General features: G+C 32.1%; 1 protein-coding gene across 2 annotated transcripts in view; it reads right to left on the bottom strand.

Annotated features, from left to right (window-relative positions):
- The window catches only part of LOC129064134 (son of sevenless homolog 2), a 93982-nt gene that overhangs the window by 5581 nt on the left and 72360 nt on the right, over positions 1-16041 (bottom strand). The window contains exons 15-21 of one of the 2 annotated variants that reach the window (XM_054565210.1): positions 14795-14914; positions 14476-14638; positions 8084-8201; positions 6907-7079; positions 4734-4850; positions 2903-3164; positions 2359-2400 (exon numbers count right to left, since the gene is read on the bottom strand). In XM_054565210.1, the coding sequence (XP_054421185.1) occupies positions 2359-2400; positions 2903-3164; positions 4734-4850; positions 6907-7079; positions 8084-8201; positions 14476-14638; positions 14795-14914 (995 nt within the window). The remainder of the gene's footprint in view (positions 1-2358; positions 2401-2902; positions 3165-4733; positions 4851-6906; positions 7080-8083; positions 8202-14475; positions 14639-14794; positions 14915-16041) is intronic. The other variant, XM_054565211.1, reaches the window with a different exon arrangement.

The following is a 16041-nucleotide window of genomic DNA, read 5'->3' as shown; positions in this document are numbered from 1 at the left end:
TTTCTTGTTTGCTGGTGAATCCCTAGTAGTTAACAAAGTGACTAGTACAAAATACTAAATTTTTTGTTGAATAAGACCAAAGGCTCTGAACATTTTTATGATTTGACATGCTGTTTTCAGATTTCTGTCCAAAAGGGTCACCAATTTATAATATACCAATTTATAAAGGTTAAGTAATGTATGAAAGAATCTTTTAACAGTCTTACTCGTACTTTGATGTGAATGGTTTATTCATGTCCATTGTTAATTCGCTCTTGCTGTTTTTCTCCTTACATGTGAGCACTTTCTGTACTTACTATAAGCATTTTCTTTCTTTCAAGATTTATTTTAGGATATTCAGAATTTTAGGCAGCTATTTTCATTTTTTTCTATTAAATTTCAAAACAATTTGTCATGTAGAAAATATGCAGTACTACCATCAGTAATAATATTTTCCTGGTTCTAAAATACTACCATCCAAAATATTCCTGGTTCTAAATTGGCATAGTGTTATGCGTTGAATTGTGTCCTCCCAAAAAAGTATGTTGAACCCGAACTCCCAGTACCTATAAATGTGACCTAATTTGAAAATACGGTCCTATTAAGACCATATATAATCAAGTTAGTATGAAAGCGGGCCCTAATCTAGTAGGACTGGTGTCTTTTATAAAAAGGGGAGAAGAGACAAAGAGACACATTGGGAGAAGATGGTCATGTGAAAACAGAGGCAGAGACTGAAGCAATGCATCTACAAACCAAAGGATGTCAAGGATTGCCAGCAAATGCCAAACGGTTAGAAGAAGGCAGGAAAAATTCTCCCCTATAGGTTTCAGAGGAGCATGGCCCTGCCAACACCTTGATTTTTGGACTTCCAGCCTCTAGAACTGTGCTCTTTTAAGCTACTCAGTTTGTGGTACTTTATTACAGCAGCAACAGAAACTAATATATACAATAAAAACATTTCTACCACAAAAAAAGGAAATTAATAAAATACACAAATTTCCATGATGCCAGGAAACATCTGAACCCTGAAGCATCGATGCAGGAAGGTAGACTACAGTGTATATGACAGGGAAAAACAGAGTTAAGATGAAACCCACATGGTCTACAGTCAGTGATACTGACAACCAGCAGCAAATTTGCCCCCACAGAACCAAAGGAGGGATCAGAAGTTGAAGGCACTTGGTACAGTGGAAGGCATGGGCAAGAAAACAGACAACCTGACTGAATCAATATAAGGGGCAATTAGAACCCCAATCTCCCAGTCTCCACTTTGTGAGGCCAAGCAACTACCTCATTTCTGTGATTGCAGGAGACTAGGAGTTTTCTTCTCTGGAGAATCTAAACTTCAGACAGGGGGACAGTAGTCTATGATAGGGAACTGCTGTTAATTTTAAGTGTTTTAGCATTATTTGCTTTTTAAAAAATAAAAATAAAGTTTGAAATTAAACATTTAAAAGAATAAACTTACTTTTCTCATAAGACAGGCACTCTCTTTCTACTATCTAAATCATATACATTACTATGATAGAAGCAGAAATCCTCCAGATTGGGAGAATTACTCCCAAAGCTGCTATGTCCCTCCTGAGTTATATTGTTTTAAACAAATGACTATAGAAAGAAGGGTGACAACATGTGTCATAATTATGAAATAAGAATGGCAGAGCCCTGGCAAGGTGGCTCAGTTGGTTGGAGCAGTGTCTGTACACCAAAAGGTTGTGGGTTCAATTCCCAGTCAGAGCACAAACCTAGGTTGTGGGTTCAATCCCCAGATAGGACATGTATGGCATACAACTGATCGATGCTTCTCACGCCAATGTTTTTCCCCCACTTTCCCCTCTCTCTCAAATCAGTAAAAACATATCCTCGGTGAGGATTAAAAAAAAAAAAGAATGGCAGAATAGTGTTTTACTTAAAATACTGCTTTAATAAAGATTATGTGAAAAAATAAGTAATCAAGGGCTAGCCTGGGAACTTAATAAACATTTGGTATATTGCACTTATAGGAAAATAAGTTGGGAGGGTTAGGGAAGAGAAGAGGTAACTGATATAAAATCATTCTTCATTCTGTGCCAAGTAATGTGGTAGATGCTCTACATAGTATCTCATTTGATCCCTAAAAGCTTACAGATACTAAATATTTGTTAGTGGTCACACAACCCCTAGAACATAGATGGGTTGTAAAATGATGAAAACAAACTGTAGTAAAGTTTAAACAGTACATAGTTGTAAGAAAATAATTCAATTTATTATAAGAATTTCACTCACATATTAAATTATTAAATGTTGCTAAATCCAAAATAACCATATACAAATTTAATCAACTTAATTATTATCTTTATAGCCATTTCATTAGAATCAACTCAAATTCTTACTTACTTGAATGTGGCAAGAGAACTGGAGCAAAGATGCTATTGCTGCCTATTGGAATGAGAAAAATTAATTTGAAAAGGAAGATATGTATGGTTTTTATTTTTTAAATATGCCTGTATAAAATAACAGAGTATAAAACTTTATCATCTTTTGCCATGTTTGTTTTTAAAGAAATGAACCCAGTACTCTTTGTAGCTGCAATGTTTTTCCTTTATTAGCATTAGTTTTCCTATCAGTCTCTTTTTAAATTTCCTTCACAGAACTTAATCTGCTTCTTTTCTTACTGTCTATTGCTCTCGTAAGAGCAGTAGTAGTGCCCAAAAGGTACTAAATAAATCTTTGTTGAATGAATAAATAAAAAAATAATATGCAAATACAATGCACAAATGATGCTTTAATTCCCTTGTGTTAATCACGATTTTCACATTTCACTGTCACTCTCCACGCTAACAGTTCAAAAAGGGTTCTATAGTTCCCTAATTAAAATGATGAGAATTATCGTAAACACAAGATTCCTTTTTTAACCAAATGGTTTACATTGAATACATACCACAGGAACTGTTGAGATCTACATCTAAAAACACACTAAGGTCTGAAGAAGCAGATACTGGTGGAGTAGATGGTGTATTTGGAGAGGTTGGTGCCGACACTGTTGATTCAAGCTCAGTTTCAGCAATCCGACTAAAGCTTATTTTACATGGTTCTCTTTCTAACGGTGTTGGATGACCTCTTAAAGTGCCTGAGGTAGAGCCATGTCGGCCTGCATTAGGCCTTATTCCAGGAGATTTTAAAGAGAAAGTTGATTTCCTGGGCTAGGAAAAGCAAACATAATTACCAATTAATTTGGACACAGTTTATTTTTATGACTTTGTACTACTTTATTCTTAGAATATAGTTATACGAATAAAATAAAATCCCAATTTGTAAGAACAGTCTGTAACACTCTAGTAGCATACTTTGGATATGTGACATAGAGACATGGACAACAGTCTGGGGATAACCAGAGGGACAGGGGGTTGAGGGGAGGTGGAAATGGGCAAAAGAGGGATAAATGGGGACGGGAAAAAACTTAACTTGGGGCAGTGAGCACACGTATGTAGCTGATGTTTTACTGAGTTGTCCACTCGAAACCCATATGGTTTTATTAACCCATGTCACCCCAATAAAGTCAATTAAAAAAGAATACTTTGGGATTTGATTGGCTTAATTTTAAGATGGACTTGAATATAAGTAAACCTCCTTTCATACTGCAGAAATAAAATTCTTAAAAATCTGTATGAATAACTTTTTGCTCTCAAAACACTTAAACCTAAACTTCTTTAGGTCACTGATATCAATTTTACAAATATTTACAGTGCACTCAATACATGCAACATATTATAAGTGCTTCAGAAAAAAAAAGAGACCTTGCTTTTTTCTTCCTAATAGTAAATTACCAACCTCTACAACAGCACTTTATTTTATTTTTTATTATTATTTTTAGACAGAGGGGGAGGGGGGCAGAAAGAGAGGGAGAGAAACATCAATGAGAGGAACAGTGATCGGACAACACCACTTTAAAGTCTTTAGAGAAACTGCTTTTACTGCCCCTGCACCTCAACATTCGTTCCCTTTTTGAAATTCTCATAGTGGTAACCTAATGAAAAACCATGAAACTCAGATTCAAATAACTTGAGTTAAAAATTCAACTATGTCAATATCTTAGCTATGCAGCCTTGAAAAAGTTATTTAACTCCTTTGAGCCTCAGTTTTTATGTTTGTAAAATTAGAGTAAGATGTGTATCATACAAGTGTGGTGGAAATGAGATAATATGAAACTCTAAGTGTACTGGTTGGCCCAAAATTGATGTACTTTTACTTCTTTCACATCTGGCTTCACTTTGAGCTAATAAGAATTGGTCTTCCACTACTTCTGTTGTCACTGCAAACCCCGGGAATAACTAGGAACTGTAGCAACAAATTTTAGCAATACAGGTGGATTCCAGTGACAACCAAGGACCATGGTGCTCTATCAGCAGGAGCCATGGTCAAGCCAGAACCATGATAAATCTGTTTACTCCTTCTCAGGTCTTTTTGTTTCCTGTTCCGTCCAGCTACCTGTCATTTAGGTTCTCACTTTCTCTGAGCTTTCCCCCTTCCATTAGGAAGGATAAAAACTGAACAGATAAATAAGTGGTACTAAGATAAAAGATAAACCAGATTTTATCAAAAGACTGTTTTCTCCCACAGCATATGTAATTTTAGAAATAGTATAGTGCTGCAAAACAAAACACGTAAAAACAGCTATTCAAGTAAATTACAAGTTTAATGGAAACAGGCTGTTAAACATTGAAGATAATACTGTTTTAAAAACACTTTTTCTAAAATTGTAATGAACTTACAAATCGAGGTGGCTGTTTGCAGTTTCGGGGTTCAATTTCTAGTGATTTATTGAACAAATAATCTGTAAACTCTTTTTCAGAAGCACTTCCCATGGGGTTAAGGTTTTCAAAGAACCGCTGGAATTAAATATCCATAAGTGTATGTTTTAGACCTTATTAAAACATGTATTTCATCAGTTTAATACAAAAAAAAGTCAATAAATTAAGAGATCATAATGTCAGAAAAGTCCACAAGGATTGCTGATCACAATCTTTCTACCTTTGAATAAAATTCTGTAATTTCTATGGAAGTTATATATTCTAGTCTTTAGATGATTTAATAAAGTGCAAAAAGACAAATAAATAGTAATCTCATTTAACCAAGATTTCACTGTTAACATTTCACTATTAGACTATCTATAACTGTGTATAAACATATGCATGGATATGTATATTACATATTTTTTTGCAAAATTGGGATTATACCATATTTATTTTAAATCTTTAAAAAATTTATATTCAATATATTCAATTATTTTTTCATATGGTTTATTTACTTTATAAAATATAAATATTAACTCCATAATATTTCATCAGATGGATGTTCCAAAATTTATTTCACCAATCCATATAGGTGCTTTCTGATCCTTAGCTATCATAATAATACTTATTGTTATTATTACCTCCTTGTGCATAAAATTTTCTGTTCATTTCTGATTTCCTTAGAAAGGTTCCTTAGAAGCAAGTTACTGGATTTTGCTTTATTTAATTTTGAAGTGGTTTAGTTAGAATCATATATAAAAACATGTACTGGTTTTTATCTTTAGCAGTTAGCAAAATGAGCTATACAATTTCTAGTGTAAAATTTCTTCACTTTTTAGACATTCTGTCAATTTCAAGAAAATTATATTTATTGAAAAAAGTTAGGTTATCTATGTTAAATGATATGAACCAACAGTAATTTAAAGACTTTTATAAAGTTGTAACAGCAGTATTCTTGTTTTTGTTATCATTTGCTCTACTTTTTAATATGTACTTTGACGCAATCATAAAGAAAGGATTCTCTGCACCCCCCCCTCCCCATTCCCAAAAGAATGATTTAAAAGATGGTAGAAAATCTAGTCTGGGCCATAAAAACCTATTAGAAATTACTGAGATAAGAATGCTAAAAATACTATTTCAAGTAAACCAAGTACAACGTAACACTATTTTTGTGGGGGAAATATATTGTGACCTCTAATCCGGATTTCAAGAACATATTTTCTTAGCCCTATGAAGCTCCACATCAAAGATGGCTGGCCCAATGGTGAGGGAATGGGATGAAATAATAGCTCATCACCATGTGTTTTACAGCAGGTATTTGTTTACATTTTCATAATGGTATATTTTAAACTTTAGGCCATTCTTTCTTAGGACTTAAGAGTACTTTGTTATGAACTGGGAACAAAGAACAGTTACCACTTTATAATTTAGGAGGGTAGGAGTGATGGTGGCCATTTTCACTCAATATGCCCAACCTGCAGACTACATCTGAAAGTTTAGCACAATTTTTAATGTGACAGGTGAACTTAATCGGATTGATAGTCATTTTATGTTCTGAATTTCAAATTAAGTATAATACAATAAAATTCATTTAACATAAATTACCTAAATTTATTCTAATTTAGAAGGTATTCCACATCTTTTAGTACACAGAATTAGTATTACAAATTATTGCTCAAAATAGAACATCAATTTAAAAAAATCATTTTTTGCTATGCATATACACATACCATTCTATGAGCAACTTCCCATTTAAACCCAGCATTCTTATGAAGGTATTAATTATGTAACATTTTATTGGTACATAAATTACCTAAAATAGATATCAATGATAGTACTAGTGGACTTTTTTACTGCGTGAACATCAGAAAGCTTTTTACATTCCATTTTGTCGTACATTTTTTACAAGAGTCACCTGACCCAGTTAAACAAAGAAGCAATACTTTACAGCAAATATACCTAATAATATTAATAACTTTATATTGTTAGTATAGAATATCTAATATTTACCACTTTTATCTATTGACTAATTGTTTACTGACTGTTATTTTCATAGAAAAATAGATAGTATAATGCGTGGTTATGCTATCTTTTAGAGATGGCAGAAGATTTAACATGTTCTCTTTTAAAGATAAGCAAAGAAAATATTTACCCTTATTTCTGGTTCTATCCGTAAACAATAAGGTTGATTCTGATACTGCTGAATTTCTCCAGTAATTTCAGCCACTTTCCTCCTCTTACTGAAATTGATTAAATCTTTCCCTTTCTTTTTTAAAAAATCATTATTCCCTTCTTCAGTCTTCAGAATATTTGTTAAGTATATTCCTAGTTAAAAAAAGTATTGGAAGAAAAGTTACAAAATTGGTTACTTAACCATTTGTGAAAACAATCTATTTAGAAAAGTTGAAAGGCATCCTATAATCCAGCAATTTACTCCTAAAATGTGGATAAGCCTCTGATAGACTTAATAATTAATTCTACATTAAGAATTTAACATGAAAACAATTAAAAGAAAAATATTGGGGTTTTGAAAAAAGCTTAATTTGTCATTTCTTAGACTAATAGCCTAAAATAAAAGGGAGGATTCATTCACAAAATCTAAATTTTAAGTATTAAATCTATTCTAACCAAGTATTTAATATTTGATTATACATATCTAACGCCAATGATCTTAAATGATTACTGATTAATTTAAAGTCAATTCTGATTAATAAGATTATAGATTTATAAACTAATTCTGTGTTCCAAAGCCCGTAATTTGATTAAAAAAGAATTATTCCTCATTCTGGGACAGTAAGAAAGTTTTTACTTCTATTTTCATGCATAATTACTGATTCATTGAAAAAGGTAGTTCTCCCTGAGGCAATCTTGTCCCCCAGGGGATATTTGGGAATGTCTGGAGACAGTTATCACAACGGGGGGGGGGTGTGTGTGTGTGTGTGTGTGTGTGTGTGTGTGTGTGTGTGTGTACATGCATGCTATGGTTTGAATGTTCAAAATTCCTATATTGAAATTCTAATGCCCAAGGTGATGGCATTAGGAAGTGGGGCCTTTGGGAGGTGCTTAAGTCATGAGGATGGAGCCCTCATGAATGAGATATGTGCTCTTATGGAAGAAACTCCACAGAACTCCTTACAACAACTCATACTTATCATAGCATTCATTTTATAGGTAAGGAAATAGATAGTTTAAGTTTTATTTATTAATATAGACATCTAATAAAAATAGATGTTATCAGAGAGAAAATAAGAATGATCTGCTTCTAAAGAATGGTGTCTTTTGTGTACAACAAACTCTCCCCCAAAATAAGCCCATATTTAGTAACTTACCAAAAAAAGGCACACAAGGTGGATTGATTGACTTAAGTTTTGCTAGGTATTTTTTAAAGTGATCCTGACTTAATTCCACAGCTTCATCCAAAATTCTCCTTTTCCTTTCCTGCAATGCCTTTCAAATATATAAATTGAGTATATTTTTACAATTCAATCATATTTTATGAATCCAGAGCTTTGAATTTTATACAATTTGCAAATATTTGAAAAAACAATTTCTAACTTAAAAGATAAGTAGTATTCCTTTCTGCACTTGTCTGAAATGATTTCTCTTCTGATATCTATACATATACAACTTAAAAACCTAGTTTTTTAAAAATATAAATCAGAGGATTAAACAATAAAAAAATTCTTTCTCAGGACCTCATTATTTATAAATCTGATTAGCCCAGAGTTTCAAGTTATATCTTTAGGAGAGAAATACAGTCCTATAGCATTCAAATATTTTTCCACTGAAAGATCTTTTGAGGATAAGGCAAGGTTTTCATAAGGAGGAGAAAGCTGTGGCAGGGAGAGAACTAACCAAAAATTTAGTAAGTCAAAGGAGCAGAACTGTTTCTTTTATATTTTATTATTTGATTTTCTTATTAAAATTAATTAATTACATTATTTTTACCCTGATAGTACACACACACACACACACACAACAGAAACATAATACTTGGAGAACCATTCAACATATTTCCTTTAACTTATTACAAATCTAAACAAACAGGTGTCAGATCTCCATCAAGAAAACTATAAACTGGCCCTGGACAGGTAGCTGAGTTGGTTAGTGTGTCATCATTGTATGCCAAGGTTGTGGGTTCAGTATCCAATCGGGGCACATACAAGAAGCAACCAAAGAATGCATAAATAAGTGGAATAAGAAATCAATGTTTCTCTCTCCCCCCTCTCAAATCAATAAATAAAATGTTAAAAAAGAAAATAAACTGTATCAAATAAATAAATAGACAAATAAATAAATAAATAAATGGAAATATATACCATATTCATGTCATGGCTGGGAAGACTCATTATAAAAATGTCAGTTCTCCACTAATTGATTTTGGAGTCAATGTAAGTCCTATCAAAATCCCAACTTTTTAAAAATGAAACTTACGGTGATTCTAAAATTTATGTAGAAGAACAAATGGTCAAAAGTAGTAACTCTCGAAAAAGAGTAAGAATGGTGGGGACTTGTCCTACTGTATCAAGAAATAGTATAAAGTTACAGTACTTTAGACATGTGGAACTAGTGCAGGAATAATATCAAAGAAACACAGTAGAGAGACAAGAAACAAGTCTACATATTTATGGATACTCAATTTATGACACAACTGACATAACATATCAACAGGGAAAGGATACGCTTGCAAAAAGTATGTGGGAGAAGCTGGCTAGACTCATGGAACAAAAATGAAATTAGACTCCCACCATATCTCATACTCAAAACTTATTTCCAGATGGATTAAGAACTTAATGTGAACAATAAAACATTAAGATATTAGGAGAATCTGTTAAACAAGAAACCATAAGGCACAAATTACAAAAGAAAAGGTGAGTACATCTGACTACATTACAAACTTTTGTTCATTAAACAATGTTATATAAAAGGTGAAAAGGGAAGCTTCAATCTGGAAAAAGTTACTTACAACACACACAACTGACAAAGGATTAAAATGTATATCAGAGCACATATACAGATTCATAAGAAAGACAACAAAAAAAGTCAATTTCCACAAGAAATACAAAGAATAAAAATTTAAAAATAGGTTCAAACTCATTAGGAACCAGGAAATTATAAACCAAAACCACGAGACTGGAAAATTTAGAAAAATTGAAAATATCAAGTGCTGGTGAAAATGTGAAACAATTTGAACTAATATATTTCTGGTAAGAGTATAAACTGGTACAATTACTTGGGAAAACAACTTGGCAATATCTAGTAAAGCTGAAGCTGTTCACATCCTATCATCAGTAATTATACTTCTACATATATAAATTAGAGAAATTTGGGCAAGGCCTGTCCAGAAAAAGTCCAGCCATTTTTAATACAATGAGAATGGTTTGTGCAACATGGCTGTAGCCTGGTAGCCAAGGAGAGTGGACTGGAATGTACATGCATGAACAATGACGACTTCACTATACTAGTCAGTGGGGGTGGTAGAGGCTGCTGAATGAACATGTATGCTGTGTGGCCATCGCATTCAAACTGACTAAGCAAGTAGAGCAACGAATCTACATCAAATTTTGCATTAAGCTTGAACATTCCTCCGCAGAAACTATTTGGATGATTCAGAAGGCTTTTGGGACAATGTGGTAAGTGCAGCACAAATAAGTGTGGTACAAATGCTTCAAAGGTGGTTGGGAATCTGGTGAAAGAGATACACATTCTGGAAGGCCTGCAACAAGCAGAACACCTGAGAATGTCCAACATGTACAGGCTGCAATCAACAGAGATGGGTGACTGACAGTACAAGAATAGAAGTTGATCTGGGGATTCCAAAAACTACTGTGCCCCAGATTCTGAAGCAGGATCTTGGCATGAAATGTGTCATGGCAAAATTTATTTCACAGCTACAGCTACCAGAGTAGAAGGAACATTGTGCTACAGTTACTAATGACTTGATTCAACTGCTACCAATAAATCAGACTTCCTAAAGAAGATCATAACCAGAGATGAATCGTGGGTCTATGGCTATGATCTGGAAATGAAGGCCCAGTTGTCCCACTGGAAGTTGCCTGGCTGTCCACACCCAAAGAAAGTATGGCAAAGTCGCAAGATCAAGACCATATTTACTGTGTTTTGTGCTTGCGAAAGTGTTACCCTTCATGGGTATGCCCCTCCAGGCCAAGCAATTAATGAGGAATACTACTTCAATTTTCTTCATTGGTTGAGAGATATGACAAAAACGGCTGCACCTATGCACAACTGGTTATTGACAGCTTCATGATGACAACGTGACCACTCATGCATCGTATCTCATGAAGTTTTTTGGCAAAACATCAAATCACCCAGGAGACTCAGGTCCCTGACAGCCCAGATCTGGTGCCCTATGACTTCTGGCTTTTCCCAAAACTAAAATTGCCTTTGAAAGGGAAGAGATTTCAGACCATCGATGAGATTCAGGAAAACATCATGGGGTAGTTGATGGCAATTCTAACAAAGGACTTTGCAGTGTTTTGAACAGTGAAAGAGACAGTAGGAAAACTCTGTAAGGTCCCAAGGTGCCTTCTTTGAAGGGGACGAAGGTGCCATTGTCCTATGTACAATGTTTTTTGTATCTTGTATCTTCTTTAATAAATGTCTCTGTTTCTCATATTGCATAGCTGGATACTTTCTGGATGTGTGTATACCAGATTATTTGTGGAATATGTTCATGGCAATATTACTCATGATAACCCCACACTGGAAACAATCCAAATGACCATTAACTAATGAATAAATAAGCAAATAAATTTTAGTAAATTTATTCCTATACTATGTGACACAGCTATGAAAAAGAATAAATTATAGCTAAAAGTATCAACATGGAGGAATTTTAGGAATATAATACTTAATAAAGAATATTCATATATAATTAAGAAATATGCAAAGAGAAATAATAATATAATGTTTGGTGATATAAATTGTAAAACTATAGAAAAAAGCAAGAGAATGATAAACATGAAATTCAGAATGGTAGCTGGCTCTGAAGAGGCAAGAAAGGATACTGAGTCGGTAGAAGTTCTTAAACTTGATGTCAGGGAATATAGGTGTTCTTTGTATATTTATTCTTTATACCTTTTACATATTTTCAGAAATACTGTTCTGTAAACAATATTTTAAGGAACTAAAGCTCAATCTTTCAAAATGAATATATTACAGAGTATTTCAAAATCAAAATTGAAATTAACTTATTAAATAGATTAATATTTGGCTCTATTTGACTGTTAATATCTTTTTATAAAAATACAATACTTTTCTGTGTATAACATATACCCACATTTTTGGCCCAAACTTTCAGGAAAAAAATCTTTCATTTTAATTTTTTAGTTCAATTATTTATTTTTTATATTTATATGATTATCATAGTCCAGGGTGTTATTTTGCATATGGATATCGTTACTGCTTTCTAGTGTTACACTTTTAATACATAAGCCTAAATAAAAGATTTAAAAACATTTACATAGATACAGAATTAGTACTATCCATGTATACTATGCATCCTTATTTTTCCCTCAAAAATTTGAGCAAAAAAGTGAGCATTATAATGGCAAAATACAGTCTATTTTATTGATTATGCTATTACAGTTTTCCTAATTTTCCCCCCTTTGCCGCCCTTTGCCCAGTAAAAGTTCACACAAATGAACAAAATGAAAACACCCAAGTAGAAAAATACATACATGAAAGTCATTTATCCTCTACACCCCCTAATCACAATCCATTGAAAGAACCGATGTTAAGAAAAGTGTATGCATCCTCACTCTTCTCAATGCTCATACAACTTAGATGTTTAGTATTTGTTCTTTTTTCTTTTTTTATCCTCACCCAAGGACATTTTTTTATTGTTTTTAGAGAGAGCAACATCAATGTGAGAGAGAAACATTGGTTTGTTGAGTTCTCTAAGCACCCTGAGAGGGTATCAAACCCACCACCTAGGTACATAACCTGACCAGGAATCAAATCCACAACTTTTTGGTTACGGGACAGCGTTTCAACCAACTTAGCCACACTGGCCAGGGTTGTTTGTTCTATTTTGTTACATCAAAATGAAGTTATACTGCCCTCATTATTCTATTTTTTTAAAATGACTATCCCCCTAAAATATCACAAATATTCTTCCAAGACAAACACATAGGTCCTTATTCACTTTTTTCCTATAGCTAGACAATATTCTACATTATAGATGTAGAATAATGTATTCAATTATTCTCTTATTGAACATACAGAATTTCTAGTTTTCTTACTACAATTAATGCTGCATAAATTACATTTTTGTACATTAACCTTACAGTTTGGCACTTTTATTTCTGGACCTAAGAGTATGTGTATTTTAACATATATTGTCAGGTTACTTTCCAGACAGACTGTAAAAACTGACATTGCCAAAGGCAATTATTTCCACAGCTGTGCCTCTAACATGTTATCCCTCACTTAGGCATTTAAAAAAAAAGACTTTCTAGGTACAAAAGCAAAGGAAAATTTCATAAATGAAGAGACTGGACATTCAATTAAATAAAAGAGATAAAACATCTATATATAAAAACATTATTTAAAAAATAAAAACGTATAATTTTTTTTAAATTGAAAAAACATATAAAATAAAGACAAATAGAAACTGAAGGCTATCTGGGCAATTTGAGCAAGTGTTAATATCTTTAATAAAAAGTTGATAAAAGGAAAACATCCAAATTAAAAAAAGAGGATATAAACAGATAAATTATAAAGAAGAAATTAAAATGGCAATAAATGTATTTCAAAATATTCAACCTTATAACTTATTTTTAAAAATACAAATTTTAAAAAATGAAAATGTTTTTTCTGGACAATGAGATCTGTAAATAAGTTTTTTAATAAGGTTAATACCCAGGGGAATTTATTATATCATGTTAGAAAGCACTTTGATGATGGTATCACAAGTCTTAAAAGGTATAAATACTCTGATTCAGGTATTCTGCCACTAGAAATTTATTCTAGGGAAATAATCAAATTTCTACAAAGACATATGTAATTTATTCTAGGGAAATAATCAAATTTCTACAAAGAACATTCCATGTTAAATTATTTATCACAGCAAAAAATCAGAAATAACTTAATTGTCCCAAAATAGAGTGTAAAATAAAATTATGGTTTATCCATGGGATAGAAAACCACTCAGCCATTAAAAATTTGTTTTTAAAGATAAGCTAATTAAACAAGAAAATGTTTACAATAAAAATCTATGTACAATGAGCTCAATTGTATAATTAAAAACGTGAAATATCCTTCTAAATTTCTGTATCTTCTGAATTTTCTATAATAAACACTAAACATACACTACTTTATAATTTAAAAAACAAATTTAGGTTTTAGAAAAGGTTCTCTCCATGCTATTCTTTCTTTGACTATCTACCAAAGGTGATTAATTTGCGTACTTGTATTTAAAATCCTTTGTCTTTATTTGAAACAATCAATCAATGTGCCATTGACAAAATCCATTTGGAACTTTATTACATTTTGGGTAAGCATATTAATTAAAAGTCACAAGTCCCATATTCTTTTATGAATTCTAGGCTTACTAGTGTATATTGATTATGTTCTAGTATATTAATATCACTACATTTAAGGGAATAAGATGGATTTACTCCAAAAGATCAGTAGTAGAAGGAATCTTTATATTAATTTTATCCTCCCCAATGATGAAATATTTAAGCCTAAAACTTACCTCAAAGGTATGATCTAGTCTGTATACTGACACTGAATTTACTGCACTGACTATCTCCAATACACCATTGAAATTATTCAAATCTTGAAAAACTTGCAGAATTTCTATAATTCTACTTAGTATTGCCACCCGTTCCTCAAAATTTTCCGCTTCCACAATGCACCTAAAAAATAAAAATAAAAATAAACAATTCATGGCTTAGAAAGCAATTTCCTTTTCCTTACCTCATGTAGAAAAGAAATATATTTTCAGCAGGGATTTTAGTTTATATATGACTTAGTATTATGATTATTAAGAATGAGACAAAGTAAAAACTTACTTTTCAAACCAGAGTGTAAGATTTGTAGTATGACGAATCATTTTTAATAAATTTGGAGAATTTATTTCTTTATCTTCTTTGGTCCACACACTCCCTACAAGTTCAGAAGGCTGAACTTTCCTGTGGAAACAAAATCAATGCAATTTAACCCACAAAGGATTATTATCAAAATTATTTAAAGGTCTCTTAACACTTATTTGGAAAAACACAATTAACCCAAAAGATAAATGGAAAAACATAGGAAGAGGTAATTCACAAAGGAATAGTCCCAAACATTTAAAAAAAACACACATAAAACTTTATCTCTTACTCAGGGAAAAGAACATTAAACCACAATGAAATCCCATCTTATTCTTGTTAGACTAACAAAAGTCTGATACCAAATGGTTAAAACTGTGAAAAACCAAGAAATTTCCAACACTGACATGCAAGTAAAAACGGATACAACCACTTGGTAAAGCAATTTGTCAATATCTCATAATACTGAAGATACACATACTAGACACCCAGTATTCTATACCTAGATATATACTCTAGATACAACAGGTTATAAGAATGAACACATCTACAGGAATGTTTAGTGAAGCACTATTTACAAGAGTGAAAAGTCCCAAACAACCTAGAGGCTCATCGTCAAGATAAAGAAATTATGGAGTATTCATACAGTTGAACACCACATAACAATTAAAATAAGCAAACTAGAGCTATATTTATCAACTTGAACTAGTGCCAGAAACAACTGAAGTAAAAAACAACTTGCAGGATGATACATAAATATAAACAGTTTTAAAATGTACAAAACAATTCTATATATTGTTTATGAATGTTTATATGTATATAAATTATAAAGACATAAATAGAAACAGTAAACACCAAATACAAGATAGCAGTATTACTTGGGAGAAAGAAGAGGAAAGGGATTGGGGACAATTATACAAAGGATTTCAACTTTATTAGTAATGCTTTTGTTGTTCATGAGCCCTAATACATTGTTTTCTACATTTTTTTGAATACCTGAAATATTTAATAAAAATGTCAAACAAAATCACTGTATATAGAGAATCAGAATAAACTGACCAGGGCATTGCTATCAATGTCCTACAGATTAGGTTAATTTTTTAAAAAAATTTTTAATCAGTCAATTTGAATACAAATGGATACTTGCTAATAGTTTCCAAAATAAATTTTTCTTAAAGTGGCTCTATTATTTCACCAGAAATTTACAGTGGCGATGTTTTATGTATGTT

Source organism: Pteronotus mesoamericanus, unplaced genomic scaffold (genome assembly GCF_021234165.1).
Source record: "Pteronotus mesoamericanus isolate MK-2021 breed Mesoamerican mustached bat unplaced genomic scaffold, CSHL_Meso_final contig_164, whole genome shotgun sequence".
Taxonomy (NCBI): domain Eukaryota; kingdom Metazoa; phylum Chordata; class Mammalia; order Chiroptera; family Mormoopidae; genus Pteronotus; species Pteronotus mesoamericanus.
The sequence above is the reverse complement of the archived record's forward strand: the minus strand, read 5'-3'. Positions and strand labels throughout refer to the sequence as shown.